This window comes from Aegilops tauschii, chromosome 2 (assembly GCF_002575655.3).
Source record: "Aegilops tauschii subsp. strangulata cultivar AL8/78 chromosome 2, Aet v6.0, whole genome shotgun sequence".
In the NCBI taxonomy this organism is placed as follows: Eukaryota; Viridiplantae; Streptophyta; class Magnoliopsida; order Poales; family Poaceae; genus Aegilops; species Aegilops tauschii.
In genome coordinates, this window is record NC_053036.3 from 621,919,408 (window position 1) to 621,941,873 (window position 22,466).

At 45.6% G+C, this 22,466-nt stretch overlaps 2 protein-coding genes across 3 annotated transcripts; both read left to right on the forward strand.

Moving 5' to 3' along the window:
* Positions 1-542: 542 nt before the first annotated feature.
* On the forward strand, positions 543-4,732 carry LOC109785585 (uncharacterized). The gene is made up of 6 exons (XM_073509673.1): positions 543-758; positions 919-1,175; positions 1,272-1,473; positions 3,812-4,027; positions 4,134-4,267; positions 4,342-4,732. The coding sequence occupies exons 1-6, from the start codon at positions 543-545 to the stop codon at positions 4,730-4,732; spliced, it is 1,416 nt and encodes a 471-aa protein (XP_073365774.1).
* Positions 4,733-19,746: 15,014 nt separating this feature from the next.
* Positions 19,747-22,275, forward strand: LOC109785576 (exocyst complex component EXO70B2). 2 transcript variants are annotated; one of them, XM_020344171.4, is made up of 3 exons: positions 19,749-20,125; positions 20,676-21,049; positions 21,868-22,275. In XM_020344171.4, exons 1-3 carry the CDS (start codon positions 19,880-19,882, stop codon positions 21,896-21,898), a joined length of 651 nt encoding a protein of 216 aa, XP_020199760.2. In that variant the 5' UTR covers positions 19,749-19,879; the 3' UTR covers positions 21,899-22,275. The 2 variants fall into 2 exon arrangements, with proteins under 2 accessions (XP_073365421.1, XP_020199760.2); XM_073509320.1 differs by lacking the exon at positions 21,868-22,275 and having other exon boundaries at positions 19,747-20,551; positions 20,676-21,690.
* The last annotated feature ends 191 nt before the right edge of the window (positions 22,276-22,466 follow it).

Below are 22,466 nucleotides of genomic sequence, written 5' to 3' on the forward strand. Positions count from 1 at the left end.
ATACATGTATTTGCTCGATCGTCAGCGTATGTGAACATACCAGATTACGCGGCCTGGCCGGCAAGTGTGCCGTGTATATGTATACCAATACGTATAGATAACCGGCCAGCCGGCGAGGCCCTGTCGGTCGGTCAGAATGTTTGTACCGACTATAGACTCCAGAAGCACAAGAGATAAATCATCGAAGGCAGATTTAAACGACTCCACGGGAAAGTAATGCGTACAGCCTAAGCTGTAGCAACCGATCGAGCCATCAGCTTGGACGAGGGGCCGAAGCTATGACGCGTTTATCTTAACAGTTTTGCTACGTCTCAGTCGACTTAGACTTCGTTATGTCTCAGTCGATGTTATATTCTATTGATCTTGCATTAAGATTCGTACAAAAATTTTTTTTTAGTTTTTTCTTTTTCTTCTTATATACTATATCACTTGAGTGAGACTTGGTTAAGTCTCAGTCGACTGAGACCTAGACACACCCAATTGAGAATGTCTTTTTTGTTCATCAAACCAATTGCAGTCTCAGCAGGCGAAAAAGGTTGGGGATGCTGCAGCAGCTACTGCTGGCCACCGCTTTGGCCTTTTTCGCAGGTACCTCGAGGCTCGAACCCAAAACACATGCTATGGCAATAGCTCAACTGTCTACAGCTGGTGCTGGAGTTTCCCAGTCACAGATTGACTGGGTTGAAGCTTGTGTCGTCTCTTCGGATGAATGGGTCGCTGAAGTTGATTGGGTTGAAGCTGGTGTGGTCTCTCCGGTTGTGAGATATCAACGTCATTGTGGTGAGTGTCTTGGGCATACTATTATTCTGTTAACAACTATAATATAGGGTAAATACATTATAAAGTCGGCAGTTCAGTGCATGGATCCTTTTACATTACAACTCGCAATCAGTTAATTAACTCGTGCGTTTGTCACAGGAAGCTGTTGGGCAATGGCTGCTGCAGCCTCAGGCTATGCATTACCTGAACACCTCCCAGTCAATCTTGTTATCGGTTCAAGAGCTCATCGACTGTGAAACAGAGAGCGATAGGTGTGAGGGGGGCAACGAACAGGATGCTTTCACATATATACAGAGAAATGGGCTCTCGAGTGAATCCGACTACCCATACAAGGCTGAGAGGAGTATATCAGGTTGCAAGCGGAACAAAATAGCAGCAACATCAAGGATATCAGGGTTTTGACTTGTCGACCCCACCGAGGATGCTCTAGAGAAAGCGGTAGCTAAGCAGCCTGTGGTTGTCACCTTGCAGTGTTCCGATGATATGTTAAGGTACTACAAAGGAGGCAGCTTGGATTATAAAGCTGTCAGCGACAACACCGACAAAGACAAGCATGCTGTCCTGATTGTAGGTTATGGCATTGATTCCAATGGCGTAAAATACTGGCGCTTCAAGAGCTCGTGGGGGGCAGACTGGGGCGAGGGGGCTTTTGGGAGGATCCGCAGGCATGTTACGATGAGCGAGGAGCGTTGGGTATTTTCCTGGAAGAAGGGGTATATCCGGTGCTGGAGGACTGATTGATCTTGCATGGCTGGACCTGGATCTGTTGATTGCAAAAATGTATCCCTTGCCCATTTTTTTTTACGAGGATCCCTTGGCAGCTGCATCTCACATATTTCTTTTACGGGGATGTCTTGCCAATTGCATATCACATATTTGTTATAAAGCTTACACTGTTTTTTTTCTATGTTGTGATGCTGCCTTTATCTGATCTATGTTGGAGATCTTCCAAGTGAAACTTTATCATTTTATCTATGTTTTGCCAGCGAAACTATAATCTCGTTTACCTAACTATTTCTATAGCTATTTTTTGAACACGTTCTGCAATAAATCATAGAATAAATTATTTTTACCCGCTACTTTGGCATTCTTAACCTAATTATCCCAGTAAATATTTTTTTATTTGGATGAGTCATGTCGGTTCAGTTTCTTGTGCAGCCCATATGTATTTCAGCTGTCCGCCAGAAAGTAAAAATGCCCTGCTTACTGCTTAGTACGACCCATAAGCTACTTCATCTCCATTATGCTATAGATGTCGCTAATTTCATTATATGCGCACCCAACATTTTGAAACTTTCTGATTTAATACACAAACCAATTCAAATCTGTTTTCCAAATGGAAGCGATATTATCCAATTTGTCAACACAAGTTGTTTTGAAATTACAGGGTGTGGAAGTGGTACGCCCAGTGGCTAGTGGTTCAGTGTTTTTTTAATTAGAAATAAAAAGAAATATCAATGGCATAAACATATGGTTCAGGTATGTCTGTTAGCAGGTCAATGTCACAAATTACTACTAGCATGTAATCATTATTTCTTATGTTACTTATCTCTGTCAATTATGTTTTTCAATGATAGCACTGGTCCAGAACTATGCATGAATTTTGGGCTATTGATTTAATTGTTGAGGCTGGTTATTCACTATTCAAATTCCAGCGTAAAATTCTTCTATCTCAGCGTTAAATTGCTCGTAAACATATAGTTCAAATATGTGCCAACATTACCCACATTGCGCCGGGTCAAAAAGGCGTGGGGGAGGGGGGAGGGGTCCGCGTTTCACGTCTTCTCATCGCGCACTGCCCGGAATAGGAGCTAAATGTCTGGATTTCCAATGAAGTGAGAGGCCATTTGCCGCCAGCTCTATTCGTGCACTCACCCCCGAGTACATGAGAGCTTCCCGGTGACCATGCACCCCGGCGGCCGCACGCATGGAAGCCACTTTCAGCCACCGTGAGCTTTGGACATTGTGGGTCCGTCTCTCGCTACTCATACGGCGTGGAGGAAGGATGGCAGTGGAATCGCGCGGCGGCGCAGTCCGGCAGGATGAGAGGAGATGAAAAGGCAATGGCTCCAGGCAGCATGCATCCGTGTTATAGGCCGGAGGCGTGATGTCCGAGGGCGGAGACGGTGCGCGTGTCAGAGAGAATAGAGGCTGTGCAATATCACGACTTTAATGTTGGTGAAAGACCCGACTGTGGATTGCCGCTGGTTGCCGTAGTACTGTCTTTTATATCTGCAATAGACTGTATTTTATTTTATGAGCATTATGTTGAGAGTGGATACACTGCTGTTGAATTTCTAGTCCCCATTCCGCAAAACAAAAAACAAAAAAAAACTAGTCTCCAATTTTTTGGTCTCCTAGAGTGAAACGTTGAAGCCAATTGAAATTGGGCTTGGCCAGGCTCGTGTCGTAGTACACCTCCGCGAAGGCCCACTTCTTCTTTTTTCCATGAGAAAGAAAACACCATTAATCGGCCTCAAAATCCGGCCAGCGGAGAGCTCGCTCACCCGCCCTGGAAGCCATGCCCGCCAAGGAGCTCGGCCTCCATGTCAACGAAAAAAAAGGAGCTCGGCACGGCGACCTCCGCGAGCTTTGGGAAGTCCGGGCCTGTCTCCGCCCACTCGGACGGCCTGGAGGAAAGATAGAGCTTGGATCGCACGGGTCGTGTCAGACTTGGATTCCGGTCAAGGAGAGTGCGTACTCCAACTCCTCCTACTCCAGTTCCAATTCCGTTGGTCCTCCTTCCTCCTCTTTATTCGTTTGATTGATCCATGGTCGAGCAAGCGACGGAGAGACCGAGTGCAGGCAGACATGTTTCGTCCGGCATTGAGCGCCGTGGGGAGGATCCTGTCGCGCAGCCACGCCGCGGCGGCTTGGTCGCTGTGGAGGCCGGCCGGAGCTAGCAAGCTGCGACACCTACACGTACGTAGGCCTCTCGCTTAGTTCGCTCTCCCGATCTCCCTCTCTGTCGGCGTGGACGTGTGCGTGCGTCTGATGGAATTGAATATTGTCTGGTGTGATCAAATTGCAGTCTCGGAGCAATGTTGCTGCAGCAGCTACCGCTGGCCACAGCTTTGGATTTCTTGGCAGCTACCTCAAACCACATGCTATGGCAATAGCTGGGTGGTCAACTGCTGGCGTTGGACTTTGGTACTATATGAACCTCCCGCCGTCAGAGGTTGATTGGGTTGAAGCTGGGGTGTTGTCTCTCCGGTTGTCAGGAATCAGAAGTTACAGAAAGGCTGTGGTGAGCGAGTGTCTTGAGCTTATTCCCCGCTGCTCGCATGTGTTTTCACAGTTTATTTTCAGCTGTCTTGCAACAACCTTAACTAACTCGTGCATGTCGATCGCAGGCAGCTGTTGGGCCATGGCTGCTGCAGCCTCGGTCGAAGCTGTACATTACCATAATACCTTGCAGTCAATCTCTCTATCGGTTCAAGAGCTCGTCGACTGTGACGCACAGAGTAATGGGTGTGATGGTGGCTCTGTAAGTAAGGCCTTCACATATATACAAGACAATGGACTTTTGAGCGAATCCTCGTATCCATACAAGGCTCGCAGGAGTAAATCGGGTTGCATGCGGAACAAAATAGCAGCTACACTGACAACAAGGATATCAGGATTTCGACTTGTCGACCCGACCGAGGATGCACTGGGGATAGCGGTCGCGAAACAACCCGTGGTAGTCGCTTTGGAGAGTTCCGATGATTTTCGGAAGTACAAAGGAGGCACCATCGATTATAAAGCTGGTGAGACCAACCGCTTGCATTTTGTCATGATTGTCGGTTATGGGGTAGATCCCGATGGCATCAAGTACTGGCGCTTCAAGAACTCGTGGGAACCACGCTGGGGCGAGGGGGGGTTTGGGAGGATCCGCAGGTACGTCGGCGATGAGCGGGGTGTGTTGGGTATTTTCAAATGGCAAGGATTATATCCGGTGCTTGAAGACTGATTGATCTTGCAAGGCTGGTTCTTTTGTTCGTAAAATTATATCCCCGACCCAGTTTCAAATCTTACAATTTATTGAACTTTACGTGTGGTTTTGCATCTTACTGTTTTCTATCTATGTTCTATGTTGTTTACTTTATCTATATGTTGTGGTGCTCCTTTAATACCTAGTCTATGTTAGACTTCTTCCTAGTGAAATTTCATCACCTATTGATATCTAATCGTTGTTATTAGGTAAAAATTTGAGCAATCAGCGGAAGATCTGTCTTGTCATTAAATCTAATAAAGAGAGTTAATCATAATTAATAAGGGAAACTGGCCAAAAACCTATACATTTGCAATGCACACACGCTAATCACCAGCCTAGCCACCGGCTCTCGCACAACCCACAACACGTAGGCGCTTTTTTTTTTTCTGGAGCTGCAACACTGGCTTCCAAACCTTTACTATGCACACTCACTGGCACTGATCCAGCGCGCCGCTTGGTTCTACCACCCAAGCAACCAAAGTCAACACCCTTGCAACACAACGACCATTTTCAAATTCACATATCCATATTCATTATGTCGTCTTCCTCACCTTCCTTTCATCATTGCCGACCACGTGAGAGAGCCCTAAAATTCAACAGAGATGCAAGTCGGTGTCTCCTACCGAGCCGAGACTAGGAAAGATGCGACAAGTCCCGAATGTTGGGTATATTAACAATTTTATGATCAAGTTAATTCATAAGTAAATCGTGGCAATAGTGCTAACAATTTTTTCTTCGGTTCTACGTTTTCCTTCTTTTTGTTTCTACTAGACAATTACCCGTGCGTTACAACGGGAATATAAGCATTCTAGTAGATTAGCTTGTGACTGTGTGTCATCTATTATTATATTGATGCGCTAAAATCTCAGCAAGTTTTTGTATGCAATCGTCATGATTTACCTGCCATTTTATTGTTAAGCACTTATTTGGTAAAATTTAATTATTTACCAAACAAAATGTGTTTCTTTTTTTGTAAATTAATAAAGCATGAGACAATAGATTCTATTTTAGAGAGAATGGATGGGTGAAAATCAGAGATAAGAATAAAAAATCAAAGAGGAGAAGGAAAGAGTGGAACATATATAAGGAAAGGTTAGACGAAAGAGAGGTGAAATGGTAGCCTTACGTTCTTTTTAAGTGGTAGAGATTAAATAGTAGAGATATGTTTTTATCAATTCTTTGGTCTTTTCTTTAAACAAATGTCGGCTTCTTCAATACATGTTGTACATTTTCCGTATGGTAAACATTTTCAAATATGTGTTGAACAATTTTTATGAATGGTATGAAACATCATTTTATATTACACAAACATTTTTTTACATTATACTAACAACTTTAAAAAAAACTTCATCACATATTTGAATGCCACGATACATTTTTTTAATACTTACCCAAATAATTTTCTATAGTGTACAAACATTTTTTTTAAAGATCACAAACTTTTTTTAAATGCATGGGCATTTTTTAAAGGAGCCTGCTAACTTTCGATCATTCCGACTTTAGACAGAGATCTGAAAGCCTCCTCCCACATGCACACTTAGATTATTGCATACATGCATATAAAACATAAAAACTGATGTCAGCAAATATTTTCATGTAAATTAAAAAATTCAAAATGTTTGGTAGCTCAAACCATTGGTCCTATTCAAAATCCGTTTTCATCAATAAATCCATTGCGACGAGATCTTCAAAATTAGATCTTATGTTGGTATATTTCGATGATTTTTTTGGGTGAAAAGTTACCATGCCTCTGCTACATAAGTTACCAACCTGCTCACATCGAACTTATCAGGCACGAAAAACAGTAAGTTTTTTGCACTGGAAGTTTTTTGCACCGTTTCAATGACTTTTTTAAGTCGAATATTATCACTCGATACTATAAGAATTACCCAGGCTATTCATATGTTTTTACCAGCGACATTATGTCACTGTTCGGACTACTCAGGGATAGTTATCGATCCTAATACTAGACATTACCGCAACCACCCACGTAACTACATCTTACATCACTGTTCTAGTATTCTGGCTATGACCTAGCATGTTGGGTAACCTGCATCGTGCCATGGTGATAATTATAGCATAATCAATCTGGTAACTGTTAAATTCTTGCTAAACCTAGGGATATGATCAGAGATGTCGACTCATAGTTATTTGTCAGAATGGGATACACCATAACAAAAACACAAGGGTAGAGTTAAGCATGCTGACACAATATAAGTTATCAGGCCGAAGCAATGTGAGTTATGTGGCTAAAGTTGTATGAGTTATCAGGGTAGAACCAATTTAATTTACCATGCTAAAAAATAGAATGAGTTAAACATTCTAACACAGTGTGAGTTAAACATACTGGCACTTCATAAGTTATCAAGTTACATAAAATTATCAGGTTGAAAGTAAAAAAAAGTGTTGAAAGTGGATCAAGATAAACTGCTAACACTGTATAATTTATTAGGCTAAAAAATGAATTATGAGGTAAAAACTGTTAAGTTACCATGCTGAAAAAATAGAATGAAATAACCCGACTAATAGAAGTGGTTGTTATCATGCTGACTTACTTAAAGTTATCAAGTAAATATATTATAAGTTATTAGGCTCAAGCTGCACAAATCATTAAGATGCACTAGTAGAAAAAGGGCCTATTGTCCCGGTTGGTAAGGGCCTTTTGTCCCGGTTTTTGAACCGGGACTAAAGGGTCGTTACTAATGCCCTAACCCTTTAGTCCCGGTTCTTACACGAACCGGGACAGATGGGCCTCCACGTGGCCGGTGCGGCGAGCCAAGGCAGGAGGGCCTTTGGTCCCGGTCGGTGGCACTAACCGGGACCAATAGGCATCCACGCGTCAGCATTTCAGTGGCTGGGGTTTTTGTTTTTTTTGAAAGGGGGGGTTGGGGGTTTTGGGGGGTTAATTTAGGTGTTTCATATATTGTGTTAGCTAGCTAATTAATAGAGAGAAGTGTCCTCTCTTATCTCCGTGCTTGGTCGACGCTACGTACTATATACATATGGAGAGGACTAGACACGCTAGCTAGTAATCAAATGAAGGAAACAGAAGATCGTCATGAACATATGCATACAGAGAGAAGTGATATCGACCACCTCTCCTTCTCCGAGAGATTGGTCGAACAACAAGTTCTCGTATATCTATCCGACACTACCGGCTACATATATACAATAATTATCTCTTACAATATAATCTTCTAATTAAATTGTAAGAACACAGGGTCCACATAGTATTCTCCGTTTTCAGCGATCACGTGGTCAAGGAAGAATGCCGCCAATTTCTCTTGAATTGCTCGCATACGATCTGGTGCTAGGAGTTCATCCCGCATCCGAAAGATCTAATTTGAAGAAGGGGGTCAATACATATATATATGAATAAATGAAACTCAACACAAATGATGGTAATAAAATAAAATTGTGAATATTATTGCTTACGCACGTCATATTGTTCGTCAGAGTAGCCCCGCTCACAGGTCGTGTAGCGGATGGACTCGCAAACGTAGTATCCACAGTAATTATTCCTGGGTTCCTGCCACAACCACTTTACAAGAAATAGAGGTCAATCAAACTGATAAGCAAGCATGCTAAATGGTATTGATGAAACTAGCGCTTGAATCACTAGGAGATGCGCGGAACATGCTACTATAGTACTTACTTTCGGGTGTTTAAATTGCAGCTTCTTCGGCAGTCCCGGAGCTTTTTGGTGAATTTTCTCCAAACCCTGCCAGACAAAGAAAACAATTACTTGATATCAGGAAATGAACAAAGTTGCTGATAGTTTGGATAATGATCGATTTAACTTACTTCTCGAGCATTTGAGTCATGTCCGCATAGTCCTAGGGATCTTTTCGTCTCGAGTCTAAGACGATTACTACTCCCTGCTCAAGCTTAATCTCTAGGAGAATATAGTGGAAGCTGGACACGCATGCATAAGTCATCAATTACATTACTATAACCTGGACTAATAAGGGAAACCGAATATGCACAAGACAGTAACACTCACTTGAAGTTGTAAGGAAAGAGTATTATATCTTTGTTTTCATTTATTACCAACGATCGTAGCAAGTTGGCCTCGGTATTTCCGGCATGATATTTAACCTGAGTTGCATCTATGAGATTTGTGTTAATGAACCCAATATCACCGATTTGTCTTTTCTTCAATTCGGCGATCTTCCATCTGCATAATATAGATAATTATAAATACATGCAATGAAAGAGTTGACCTATATAGAGAGACTTAATGACAGAAGTAGTACTACTTACAGACAGTAGCAAGTGATCGTTGATTTATCGAGGGCCTTTTGATTGAAAAACTGGAAGAACTCCTCAAATGGAACATTCAACAGTTCAATTCCAACGAGGTCATGCTCCGGTTTAACTCTCAGCATCAAAGTATCCCTCCCCCCAGACTCTCTGCAGGTTTTCATGTACCAATCGTGTAATCTTCGCATCATCGTTGTTAAAGATCTTTCATCTTTGACGAGAGGCTTCCCGTAATGGTATTTGTGTTCGTCCACCTCCAAGATATCATAATGTACATCGTCGGGCAGGTAATCTCCAAGATTTCTATAACCGGGCACCATCCTCGGATCATTAGCGACGATGTCGCTAGACACCTTGAGCGGGGGGCACGATTGGTTCGCTTGTTCGCCGAGATGGGCAATTTTTTTCCCAGCTCGTCGTTCTTTTAACCTTTGATCACTGACAGTACTTCCCGACCGCTCCGCTTCGGCAAATGTCTTTGCAAGAATGCGCTCATAGTTGCCTTTCGGCGGAGACTTTGGTGGTTTTGTCAGGGCAGCCAGAGTGCGCTTCGCTTTCACTGGATCTACCTTCTCCTCCGGAGGTGGATGTTTATTTGCTTTCACCCCTTCAAAGAAGTTCGTCACTTCGGCTCGCACGATCTTCGTGGTTTCCTCCTCGGTCCTCTTGGTAACTTATCTGGAGTCTTCAGAGAAGGACCAAATCTGTATTGCCTCCCGCCTCTGGCTGTACTGCTAGACGCCGGCAGAGCAGACGGAGCGGCTGCGGCTGTCTTCTTTCCTTGCTTACGAGGCGGAGGAGAAGGACTACGACGCGCCGGAGCAGCCGGAGCGGCGGCGGGTCTCTTCCGCCCTTGCTGACGAGGCGGAGAAAGAGGAGGCTGGCTGCTTTGGCGCGCCGGCGCAGGCGGAGAAGGAGGCGGAGTGCCGCCACGCGCCGGAGAAGGAGGCTGAGTGCCTTGATCACTCGCCGGAGGAGGAGGCGGAGTGCCGCCACGCGCCGGAGAAGGAGGCTGAGTGCCCTGATCACTCGCCGGAGGAGGAGGCGGAGGAGGAGGCGGAGTGCCCTTACTCGCCGGAGGCGTCCAGTTCGGAAGGTTGATGAGCTCCTTCCGCCATAGGCATGGAGTCTTCAGAGCAGAACCCAGCCGAGTCTCCCCTTCACCGGTAGGGTGCTCAAGCCAGAGGTCCTCAAATCCCTCTGTTATTTCATCCACCATCACCCTAGCATATCCTTCTGGAATCGGCCGGCAGTGGTAGGTTGCGCCGGGTTCAGGAGGTAAAACAGAGCCAACAGCCGCCTTGACTTTGAAGTTCTGCCATTGCGTCATAAGGTGGCAATGTTGAGACTCCGTGATAGCATCCACGGGGTAGCTAGCAAGAGCCGTCAAGACATGCTCTGGCTGAAGCAGCACGGTGGAAGCCACGCTGCTTCTCCGCTGAGATGGCGGGGTAGCTTCGGGGGTAGTTTCGGCATGTTGATTGCCGTCTCGTTCCTCTAGCGCTTGAACCCTTTCGTGCAGCTTCTGAATTTGGATCTGCTCCACTTTTTTCCTCCTCTCCTGGCTTTTGTAACCGCCTGCGTCCGGAAAACCAGCCTTCCATGGAACGGAGCCTGGCGTGCCTCGTGTCCGTCCAGGGTGCTCAGGATTCCCGAGGGCCATTGTGAGCTCGTCGTTCTCTCTGTCTGGAACGAACGTCCCTTCCTGCGCTGCATCGATATACTGACGAAGCCTCTTGACTGGTATTCTCAAAAGCTCGTCCATCCAAACGCACCTCCCTGATACAGGGTCCAATTTTCCGCCAGCCCCGAAGAACCAAGTCCGGCAACGGTCTGGCCAGTTCATTCTCTGTGGTTCGATCCCTTTATCAAGCAGATCATTCTCAGCCTTGGCCCACTTAGGCCGGGCTTTGAGGTAGCCACCTGACCCCGTGCGATGGTGAAGCTTCTTCTTCGCAGCATTCTTCTTGTTTGTCGCTGACATCTTCTTACTCTTTTCCGATGTCTTGTGGGCCACAAATGCGGGCCAGTGATCTCTGATCTTCTCATACCGGCCGATGAATTCTGGTGTCTCTTCTTTGTCGACAAACGTTTTCAGCTCATTCTTCCACCTCCTGAATAGGTCTGCCATCTTCTTAAGAGCATGAGACTTGATTAATTGCTCTTTAACTGGCTTCTCCGGATCCTCCTCTGGCGGTAGGGTGAAATTTGCCTTCAGCTCAGTCCAAAGATCATCTTTCTGCATATCATTGACATAAGACACCTTAGGGTCTTCCTTCTTAGGCTTATACCATTGGTGGATGCTGATCGGGATCTTGTCCCTAACTAGAACCCCGCACTGAGCAGCAAATGCATCCTTTGTCCGGATGGGATCAATCGGTTGGCTGTCGCGCGCGATTGCTGTGATCTCAAACCTTTCATCCGAGCGCAACTTTCTCTTCGGGCCTCGTCTCTTTACCGAAGTTGTGCTCGATTCGGAGGGCTAGAAAAAAGAAGAAAGACGAGACTTAATTAATATGTGTGCATACCAAAACAATGAATGCATCAATTAGCTAGTCAGCACAGGCTTAACTAATATATTTACCTGGCCGGACTCTGTTCGGTCACCGGAGCCGTCACCACGGGCTCCTTCTTGCACCAGCATTGGGTCACCGGAGCCATCATAATCATGTCTTTCCTCCTCCACTCTTCGATCACCGTAGCCTGCTTCTTCACCCTGTTCTTCCAGACCTAGCTTATTCCAGGTTTGGGGTGGCCTCGGCAACGCTTCAAGGGTAGGGGCGCGGCGGGTGGGGGTAGGAGACCGACATCATTTTTTTCTAGGGTTTGGGTGTCCTCGAGAGTTTTGGTCGAGCGAGAGGGCCGGGGGGGTGCTCCCGTGGTATAAGTTATCACGGTCGAGAGGGGGTATATATATCGACCGTCCATCATGTCGAAGTTATCAGGGAGGGAGTTATATATATCGACAACGACGACATACATACATGGGAAAATAATGTTATCGGGGAGGGGGTATATCGACAACGACATACCCGATAAAAAATAAGAAGACGAAGAAGAAATAAAAAAAGGAGAAGAAGAAAGGAATAGAGGAGAAGATCTATCTATTTTTTCTTCTTCTGCTCTATTCCTTTCTTCTTCTCCTCTTCTTATCTATTTTTTCTTCTTCTCCTCTATTCCTTTCTTCTTCTCCTCTTCTTTTTCTTCTTTTTTCCTCTTCTTATTTATTTCTCCTCTTCTTCCTCTCCTCTTCTTCTCCTTTCTTCCTCTTCTTATTTTCGTTTTTCCTCTCCTTCTTTTTCTTCTTCTTCCTTTCCTAGCTAGATACATAAAACTTTTCTAAAAATGTAACTTTTGCATATATAAAACTTTTCCTAACTCTTTTACAACCACAAAAATTACTCCAACTTCATGACAGTACCCACACTCCATTTCACCAAAAACCTTCTGATCCATAGTTCAAAATTTTCAAATTTCATTCAAATGAAATTTGAACCATATTCAAATTCCTTGCTGAAAACCTATTCAAATTCCTTTCTAAAAATCTAACTTTTGCATATATGTATTTTTAAAACATCATTACAGTTGAAAAAATACATACATACATACAAAAAACATGTAAAAAATACATACATACATATATGAACATACATAAAAAAATACATATATCTAAAAAATATATTTAAAACATCATTACAGTCGGCGACGGCGAGGGCGCGGGCGACGGCGACGACGGGCGCGGGCGACCGCGACGGGCGAGGGCGCGGCGACGGCGAGGGCGCGAGGCAGGGGCGGCGCGCGGCGACGACGTCGGGCGAGAGCGCGGCGACGGCGAGGGCGCGGGCGACGGCGACGACGGGCGCGGGCGACGGCGACGGGCGAGGGCGCGGCGACGGCGAGGGCGCGGGGCAGGGGCGGCGCGCGTCGGGGTAGGGACGGCGCGTGGCGACGACGTCGGGCGAGGGCGCGGCGACGGCGAGGGCGCGGGCGACGGCGGGGGCGGCGGGCGGCGTCGGGGCAGCCTGGCGGCGTCGATGTCGTCGAGGGGTCGTCAGGGGCAACTGCGAGATGAAGATGAAATTTTTCACGTGTTGGTTATATACCAAGAGCTTTGGTCCCGGTTCGTGGCACCAACCGGGACCAATGCACCCTTTAGTCCCGGTTGGTGCCACCAACCGGGACCAAAGGTCTCTTTTCAACAGCCCAAAGGGCGGGAAGCGACGGCCTTTGGTCCCGGTTGGTGGCACCAACCGGGACTAAAGGGGGGCATTGGTTCCGGTTGGTGCCACGAACCGGGACCAATACACCCGTTTAGTCCCGGTTGGTGCCACCAACCGGGACCAAAGTACATGTGCTGCCCGCGTCGTGGCCAAAGTTTAGTCCCACCTCGCTAGTTGAGAGAGCTCGAGAGTGGTTTATAAGCGCTGCTGCGCCAACCCTCTCGAGCTCCTCTCCATTGCAGGCTTACGGGCCTAATCTTGCACTTCTATGCCTGTGGGCCTGCTGGGCCTTCTGCAGGCCTGAATCCTGGCCCATTGATGGGTTTCTAGTCGTACTCAGGCCGTGGTGGCCTAGTCGGTGGCATTTTTTTATTTTTTTCCCAGTTTTTTGTTTTCTTTTTTGCTTTATTTATTTTATTTTGTTTCTACTTACAACAAAATACTTATTTATTTTATTTTATTTTGTTTCTAATTACTTATTTATTTTACTTTATGATAATTCTTTTTGCTATTAAAGTTTCTATCAAAAAAAGTTTTTTATGAAAATTCTTTTTGCTTTTAATGATTTTGAACACAAAATACTTCGATAATTTTAGTTGCATCAATTTTATATGATTTTAGTTTCAATAATACTAGAGGTTTCTTATAATGTTTTGAACAGAAAATACTTTGTTAATTTTAGTTTCATAAATTTTATTAAAGTTTATTTTATTTTGTTTCTACTTATATGTTTTAATAAAGTTTATATTATTTTGTTTCTAATTACTTCTTTATTTTATTTGTTACTTTTCATGCACCATTTTTCATGCATTTATCAATTATTTTGAGCTATAAGACCCTAAAATTGAAAAGCATTTCAAATGAACTCTGAAAAGGTTGAAAGTTGGCATGGTATCATCATTTTATCCACATAGCATGTGCAAGAAAGTTGAGAGGTTTACGGCAAAAACTAGATGCACTTCGTGTACAAAACGGACAATGGTATCATACTCGTGTGTTACAAAGTTGGCATGGTATCATCATAATAGTTGCGGGAGAAAGTCTTCACTTTTTCTTCGCTTGTGTCATTTGCTTATTGTGCCGTAACCATGGATAATCTTCATCGTTTATCAGGATGCTTGGGTCAGCCTTGACTTTGAAGGGAGGAATCTTATGAAACTTTTCATAATCTTCAGACATGTCTGTCTTGCCCTCCACTCCCACAATGTCCCTTTTTCCTGAAAGAACTATGTGGCGCTTTGGCTCATCGTATGATGTATTCGCTTCCTTATCTTTTCTTTTTCTCAGTCTGATAGACATGTCCTTCACATAGATAACATGTGCCACATCATTGGCTAAGACGAACGGTTCGTCAGTGTACCCAAGAGTGTTCAGATCCACTGTTGTCATTCCGTACTGTGGGTCCACCTGTACCCCGCCTCCTGACAGATTGACCCATTTGCACTTAAACAAAGGGACCTTAAAATCATGTCCGTAGTCAAGTTCCCATATGTCCATTATGTAACCATAATACGTGTCCTTTCCCCTCTCGGTTGCTGCATCAAAGCGGACACCGCTGTTTTGGTTGGTGCTCTTTTGATCTTGGGCGATCGTGTAAAATGTATTCCCATTTATCTCGTATCCTTTGTAAGCCAATACAGTCGAAGATGGTCCCCTGGACAACGAGTACAACTCATCACAAACAGTGGTGTCACCTCTGAGACATGTTTCCAACCAACTGATGAAAGTCCTGATGTGCTCACATGTAATCCAGTCGTCACACTGCTCCGGGTGTTTGGAGCGCAGACTGTTCTTGTGTTCATCGACATATGGGGTCATCAAGGTAGAGTTCTGTAGAACTGTGTAGTGTGCTTGAGACCAAGAATGCCCGTCCCTGCATATTATTGAGTCCGCTCCTAGTGTGCCTTTTCCAGTCAGTCTCCCCTCATACCGCGATTTAGGGAGACCTATCTTCTTAAGGCCAGGAATGAAGTCAACAAAAAACCCAATGACATCCTCTGTTTGATGGCCCATGGAGATGCTTCCTTCTGGCCTAGCGCGGTTACGGACATATTTCTTTAGGACTCCCATGAACCTCTCAAAGGGGAACATATTGTGTAGAAATACGGGGCCCAGAATGACAATCTCGTCGACTAGATGAACTAGGACGTGCGTCATGATATTGAAGAAGGATGGTGGGAACACCAGCTCGAAACTGACAAGACATTGCGCCACATCACTCCTTAGCCTTGGTATGATTTCTGGATCGATCACCTTCTGAGAGATTGCATTGAGGAATGCACATAGCTTCACAATGGCTAATCGGACGTTTTCCGGTAGAAGCCCCCTCAATGCAACCGGAAGCAGTTGCGTCATAATCACGTGGCAGTCATGAGACTTTAGGTTCTGGAACTTTTTCTCTGGAATGTTTGTTATTCCCTTTATATTCGATGAGAAGCCAGTCGGGACCTTCATACTGAGCAGGCATTCAAAGAAGATTTCTTTCTCTTCTTTCGTAAGAGCGTAGCTGGCAGGACCTTGATACTGCTTCGGAGGCATGCCATCTTTTTCGTGCAAACGTTGCAGGTCCTCCCGTGCCTCAGGTGTATCTTTTGTCTTCCCATACACGCCCAAGAAGCCTAGCAGGTTCACGCAAAGGTTCTTCGTCACGTGCATCACGTCGATTGAATAGCGGACCTCTAGGTCTTTCCAGTAGGGTAGGTCCCAAAATATAGATTTCTTCTTCCACATGGGTGCGTGTCCCTCAGCGTCATTCGGAACAGCTAGTCCGCCGGGACCCTTTCCAAAGATTACGTGTAAATCATTGACCATAGCAAGTACGTGATCACCGGTACGCATGGCGGGCTTCTTCCGGTGATCTGCCTCACCTTTGAAATGCTTGCCTTTCTTTCGACATTGATGGTTGGTCGGAAGAAATCGACGATGGCCCAGGTACACATTCTTCCTGCATTTGTCCAGGTATATACTTTCAGTGTCATCTAAACAGTGCGTGCATGCGTGGTATCCCTTGTTTGTCTGTCCTGAAAGGTTACTGAGAGCGGGCCAATCGTTGATGGTTACAAACAGCAACGCATGCAGGTTAAATTCCTCTTGTTTGTGCTCATCCCACGTACGTAACCGTTTCCATTCCACAACTGTAAAAGTTCTTCAACTAATGGCCTTAGGTACACATCAATGTCGTTGCCGGGTTGCTTAGGGCCTTGGATGAGAACTGGCATCATAATGAACTTCCGCTTCATGCACATCCAAGGAGGAAGGTTATACATACATAGAGTCACGGGCCAGGTGTTGTGATTGCTGCTCTGCTCCCCGAAAGGATTAATGCCATCCGCGCTTAAACCAAACCATACGTTCCTTGGGTCAGCTGCAAACTCAGCCCAGTACTTTCTCTCGATTTTTCTCCACTGTGACCCGTCAGCGGGTGCTCTCAACTTTCCGTCTTTCTTACGGTCCTCACTGTGCCATCGCATCAACTTGGCATGCTCTTCGTTTCTGAACAAACGTTTCAACCGTGGTATTATAGGAGCATACCACATCACCTTCGCAGGAACCCTCTTCCTGGGGGGCTCGCCGTCAACATCACCAGGGTCATCTCGTCTGATCTTATACCGCAATGCACCGCATACCGGGCATGCGTTCAGATCCTTGTATGCACCGGGGTAGAGGATGCAGTCATTAGGGCATGCATGTATCTTCTGCACCTCCAATCCTAGAGGGCATACGACCTTCTTTGCTGCGTATGTACTGTCGGGCAATTCGTTATCCTTTGGAAGCTTCTTCTTCAATATTTTCAATAGCTTCTCAAATCCTTTGTCAGGCACAGCATTCTCTGCCTCCACTGCAGCAATTCCAGTACGGTACCGAGCTTTGTGTTGCCATCTTCGCAATTGGGGTACAACCCTTTTTTGTGATCCTCTAACATGCGATCGAACTTCAGCTTCTCCTTTTGACTTTCGCATTGCGTCCTTGCATCGACTATGACCCGGCGGAGATCATCATCATCGGGCACTGGTTCCTCTTGATCTTCAGCGGCTTCCCCCCTTGCAGCATCATTGGGCACATCGTCTGGTTCCTCTTGATCTTCGGCAGCTTCCCCCATTGCAGCATCACCGTATTCAGGGGGCACATAGTTGTCATCGTCCTCTTCTTCTTCGTCGTCTTCCATCATAACCCCTATTTCTCCGTGCCTCGTCCAAACATTATAGTGTGGCATGAAACCCTTGTAAAGCAGGTGGGTGTGAAGGATTTTTCGGTCAGAGTAAGACTTTGTGTTCCCACATGTAGGGCATGGACAACACATAAAACCATTCTGCTTGTTTGCCTCAGCCACTTCGAGAAAATCATGCACGCCCTTAATGTACTCGGAGGTGTGTCTGTCACCGTACATCCATTGCCGGTTCATCTGCATGCATTATATATAATTAAGTGTGTCAAAAACCATTACAGAACATCATGAATAGATAATTAAGTGACCAAATTAATAGAAGTTCATCATCACATTAAAACCAAAGTACATACATAGTTCTCATCTAACAACATATAGCTCTCCAGAGCATCTAATTAATTAAACCATACATTGAAACTATGTAAAACATTTCAATGCGAAAACAAATGTGATCATAATCGCAACCAAGGTAACAATTGATCCAACGGCGTAATGATACCAAACCTCGGTATGAATGGCATATTTTCTAATCTTTCTAATCTTCAAGGGCATTGCATCCATCTTGATCTTGTGATCATCGACGACATCCGCAACATGCAACTCCAATATCATCTTCTCCTCCTCAATTTTTTTTATTTTTTCCTTCAAGTAATTGTTTTCTTCTTCAACTAAATTTAACCTCTCGACAATAGGGTCGGTTGGAATTTCCGGTTCAACCACCTCCTAGATAAATAAAATCTATGTCACGTTGGTCGGCATATTTGTCATAAGCAATAAATGAACCAAATAGTTATAAAAAGATAATATATACCACATCCGAATCATAGACAGGACGAGGGCCGACAGGGGCGGATACCAAAACCATCGCACTATGTAATAAGAAGGAATAATAAAAGTAACAAAATTAGACAAGTATCTATCTAAAGTAAGAATTTTCTTTTCTTTCAGAAAGAAGATAAGAACAAGAGGCTCACCAGGGTGGTGCTGGCGACGAGATCGGCGCGGGCGATCGACGGCGGTGAAGACGGGGACGGGACGTGACGGACCGCTAAACCTAGACAAATCTCGGGGAAAATGGAGCTCGGAGGTCGAGTTTCAAGAGGAGAAAGATTAACTAGTGTGGCTCAGACATTTCATCGAACACCTCATGTGCATAGGAGGTGAGCAAGAGCACCCAAATGCCCTCCCCTCGCCGACCAGAAAAAACAGAGCACTCTGGAGTACTCTGCTGTGGCGATGGGGTATATATAGGCAACTCATTTGTCCCGGTTCGTGGTAGAAACCGGGACTAAAGCTCAGCCTTCTGTCCCGGTTCGAGCCACGAACCGGGACCAATGGTTGTGGGCCAGGAGCGAGGACCATTGGTCCCGGTTCGTGCCTAGAACCGGGACAAATGGGTCCATACAAACCGGAACCAATGCCCACGAGGCCCCGGCCGGCCCCCTGGGCTCACGAACCGGAACGAATGCCCCCATGGGTCCCGGTTCGTGATTGAACCGGGACTAATGGGCTTGCCATGCCCGAACGAAAGCCCTGTTTTCTACTAGTGATGGAGTAAACCATGAGCGTTGATAGCAGTTCGAGTTAAATATTGCAACACATGACAAGTCAACAGACTACCATATTACATGTTATCACACTCAAGTTGCATAAGTTATCTGGTTGAAGTAAACTTATAAGTGTTGAAAGCGGTTAGAGAGTTAAACATGCTGACACGATGTAATTTATCAAGCTAAATTAATATGAATTGCCAGGTAGAAACAATTGAAGTTACCATTACTGAAAAACAAAATTAGTTAAAGAGGGTAACAAAATCTAGTGTTACCATGCTGACACTCTAGAAGTTATCAGGCTGACGTAGTACAAGGTATCAGGCACAAGCTGCATAACTTATCGAGTGAAAGTAAACCATGAGTGTTGAAAAAAAAAAGTAAACATGAATGCGGCTCGAAGAGCGAAGTGTCAGTTGAAGTGAAACGAGAGAGAGAGAGAAGAGGTTTGTGGGAGCCGACGATGTCAGAGGTCTGACGCCCGCAAAACCTTTCTGGCTTTGCTTCTAGTTTGTGTGATTTCAGACGTCTAGACCGTGTCGTGAAAGTTTGATGTATGGTGTTAGATGACGTAAAGTGTTCGGACAGCATGATCAAGACATTTGCAGACGGTTTGGCGCAAAACATTGAGGTTGCTTGATTTTAGTGTCATTTACGACGGTTATGTTTTATCAACGCTTTTGTGGATTGAAATCAATAAAATTTGCTCACTTATTCAACAAGACAGCTGTCCTAGTGGAGCGTTTAGAACGCCACGCCTCAGCTGCTCGTATCGTGTGGTTGACGTTGACCCGGGTGCTGCCGTTGCCGTGCCACACTTCTCATTCTCACTCCCCTGCCTGCCAATCTCAGCGAGCTCGACCAAGGGCGTCCATCCATTGCGGGGTGGCGTGCTGCCGTGCCGGAGTTGAGAACCAACGGCTCCATGGCTGCCTGCCCGCCGCGCGGCCTCTACCGCGACCGGATCCGGACCGTCGCCGTGACCGGAGCACAGATAAGATCCACTCTCTCTTCCCACTCTCAGTCCGGTCAAAGCGGATCCAGCTGCTCCGGCGATTCCGGTGATTCCGTTTCCTATAACAACTCTGGCAGCCCCTCCCATTCGCCGTCCGCCGTCGCAACGGATTTCGGCGCCCACGGCCACGAGCTCGCCATGGTCGCTCGCCAAATGGTAAGCGACGGTTACACCCAGTGTATTATCCAAGCGTTCCATGTCGCATCTCCCGCACCAGCATTTGGATTCGGTGGCCCGGACCGTGCTCTGGAGGATTGGTTCTTCGAGCTTGACGTGGACTGGGTTCTTCAAATCCATAGCGAGCATGGCTTATTTCAGCAGCTTCAGCTCCAAGACAAGTCGCCGGCATGGCTCCGGCCGGCGTCATGGCTCCAAGACTTGGTCGAGAGATGGATTCGAGCTCTTACCGTAACTGCCTTCAGTGTCCAAGCGATGGTCATCACCGCTCACCAGATGCCGGCGATCGCACGGTTTGTCAAAGCGAGCATTGCCAAGATGCTCATTTTCGTCGATGTTATTGTCCCTGTTCTTAGGGTGGAGAATTTACGGGCCGTGCTAGACATGTTTACTTGTGTCTCCAATGCATCATACTTCCTCCGTTCCTAAATACTTGTCTTTCTAGGCATTTCAAATGAATATCACATACGGATGTATGTAGACATATTTTAGAGTGTAGATTCACTCATTTTACTCCGTCTGTATGTAGATGGAGTACATGTTTACGCCGGTCGTGATCTCTCCGGAAGCCCAAAGCATATTCAGCGAGATAGGCGGCTCGTTGGAGAGACAAGGAGACAGACTATATGAGGTCCTATCGAGCATGATGGAGGAGGTGAGGACACCCATGGAGGAGGACGACACATGGGCTATTGAGATTCTTCGAGGAGGAGGTGGGGTTCACAGAAACACTCGGTTGATGGTAGATTACATCACATCCATGAGGGAAGCATGTGCATCGACGCAGAACTGTGCACCCAGCAACAACACCGTAAACCTTGGTGACCTGATAGATGACACGATCGAGTATCTGGAGGATCTGCTTCTGAGAAAATCAGAGCTATGCTCGGATCCAAGCCTGAGGTACATTTTCCTGCTCAACAATTCCCATTTCGTAGCACAGGTTTCTGAGCCATCGGTATCGCTTTATCTTGAGCAACGGTCTGAACTTAACCTTACACCTGAATGTAAGAAGTTCATGGATAGCTATCTTGATGTTTCTTGGGGACATGTCCTATCCTGCATACCCAAATCGAGATTTCCTGGACCAATCCACTGTTGGATTAACACCTCTTCACTAGCCAAATTCGAGTCGGCATTTCAAAAAACTTACCGGGCTCAGAAGTTCTGGAAGGTTCCGGACCCTCGGCTGAGAGATGTGCTGCGGAGAGCTATCGCCGAGAGAGTCATTTCAGGTTACGGCGACTACCTGGAAGAGCATCCAGAGCTAGAGAAACACATTGGCCGCGAAAGCAGCAGTCCTGAGGTTTTCAAGAAGATGTTGGGAGAGCTATTTGAAGGATGAAACTTCCTAGAGGCATCAAACAGAGTCGCCCGACAGATAAGAGACCGGACTTATGTTTCATCATTGTATTTGGAACTACTCCCTCCGTCCCATAATATAAGAGCGTTTTTTATACTACTGTATTTCTTTCCTTTTGAAGTGAAGTTGTATACTGAATTCCGTTGGTTGCTTAAGCGTTGGATACTTCATCAACTGGTCACATCATCTGTCTGTGATTTTTTTTATGTCCTGATTGTATGACGTATACTTTAAGCGTTGGTTGCTTAGTTTTCAGTTTACACAACATTCTATCCGCACTTATTTTCATCTAGTTCAGTAAAACATGATATGTAGCAGTTAAACAGAGTCCATTCTGACAGAAACAATGGATGGACAGATATACAAGGAGTTTCAAGGTACTTCCGTGATCAAGAGGTGATGGAAATCATTTCTGTTTTCAGCAAAGTGCTCTTCTCCACCAGCCGAAGGTCTGTCTCATCAGGTGAAGCACCGATATAAACGCTGATCAACAATCAATCAGTCAAGAAAAGAGGTACTGAACTGGTATACCAACTATACCAAAATTCAGAGACCTTACAAGCATGCAAGACAAGAGCCTCACCGAAATACGTGCCTAGAGATCGTTTCGAGCATGAAGAACCCGGCATAGACGCAGTCAAGGTACAGAGCATTAGGTATAATGATAAGAGAATCCTGTGGGCGCACAACAAGTTGTAAATCGGCCACATGTTTAGAACTTCGGACAGGCAGAAAATAAATTCAGAGCCAAAATATGTATGGGGAATCTGGGGCCAGCTTGCTTGTATGGGTCACTCACTGTGAGGAAGATGTTGAAGGACTGCTCGAGCCTCACGATCCAGCTGTCAGCCTAAGTGGGAGGCAGCGGGTCGTCCGTGTCGACGGCTTGTTCGGCAGGGCCAGCCGTTGTAACAGAGTGTTTTACAAAAAAAAAAAAAAAAAACCACAATTGAGGCT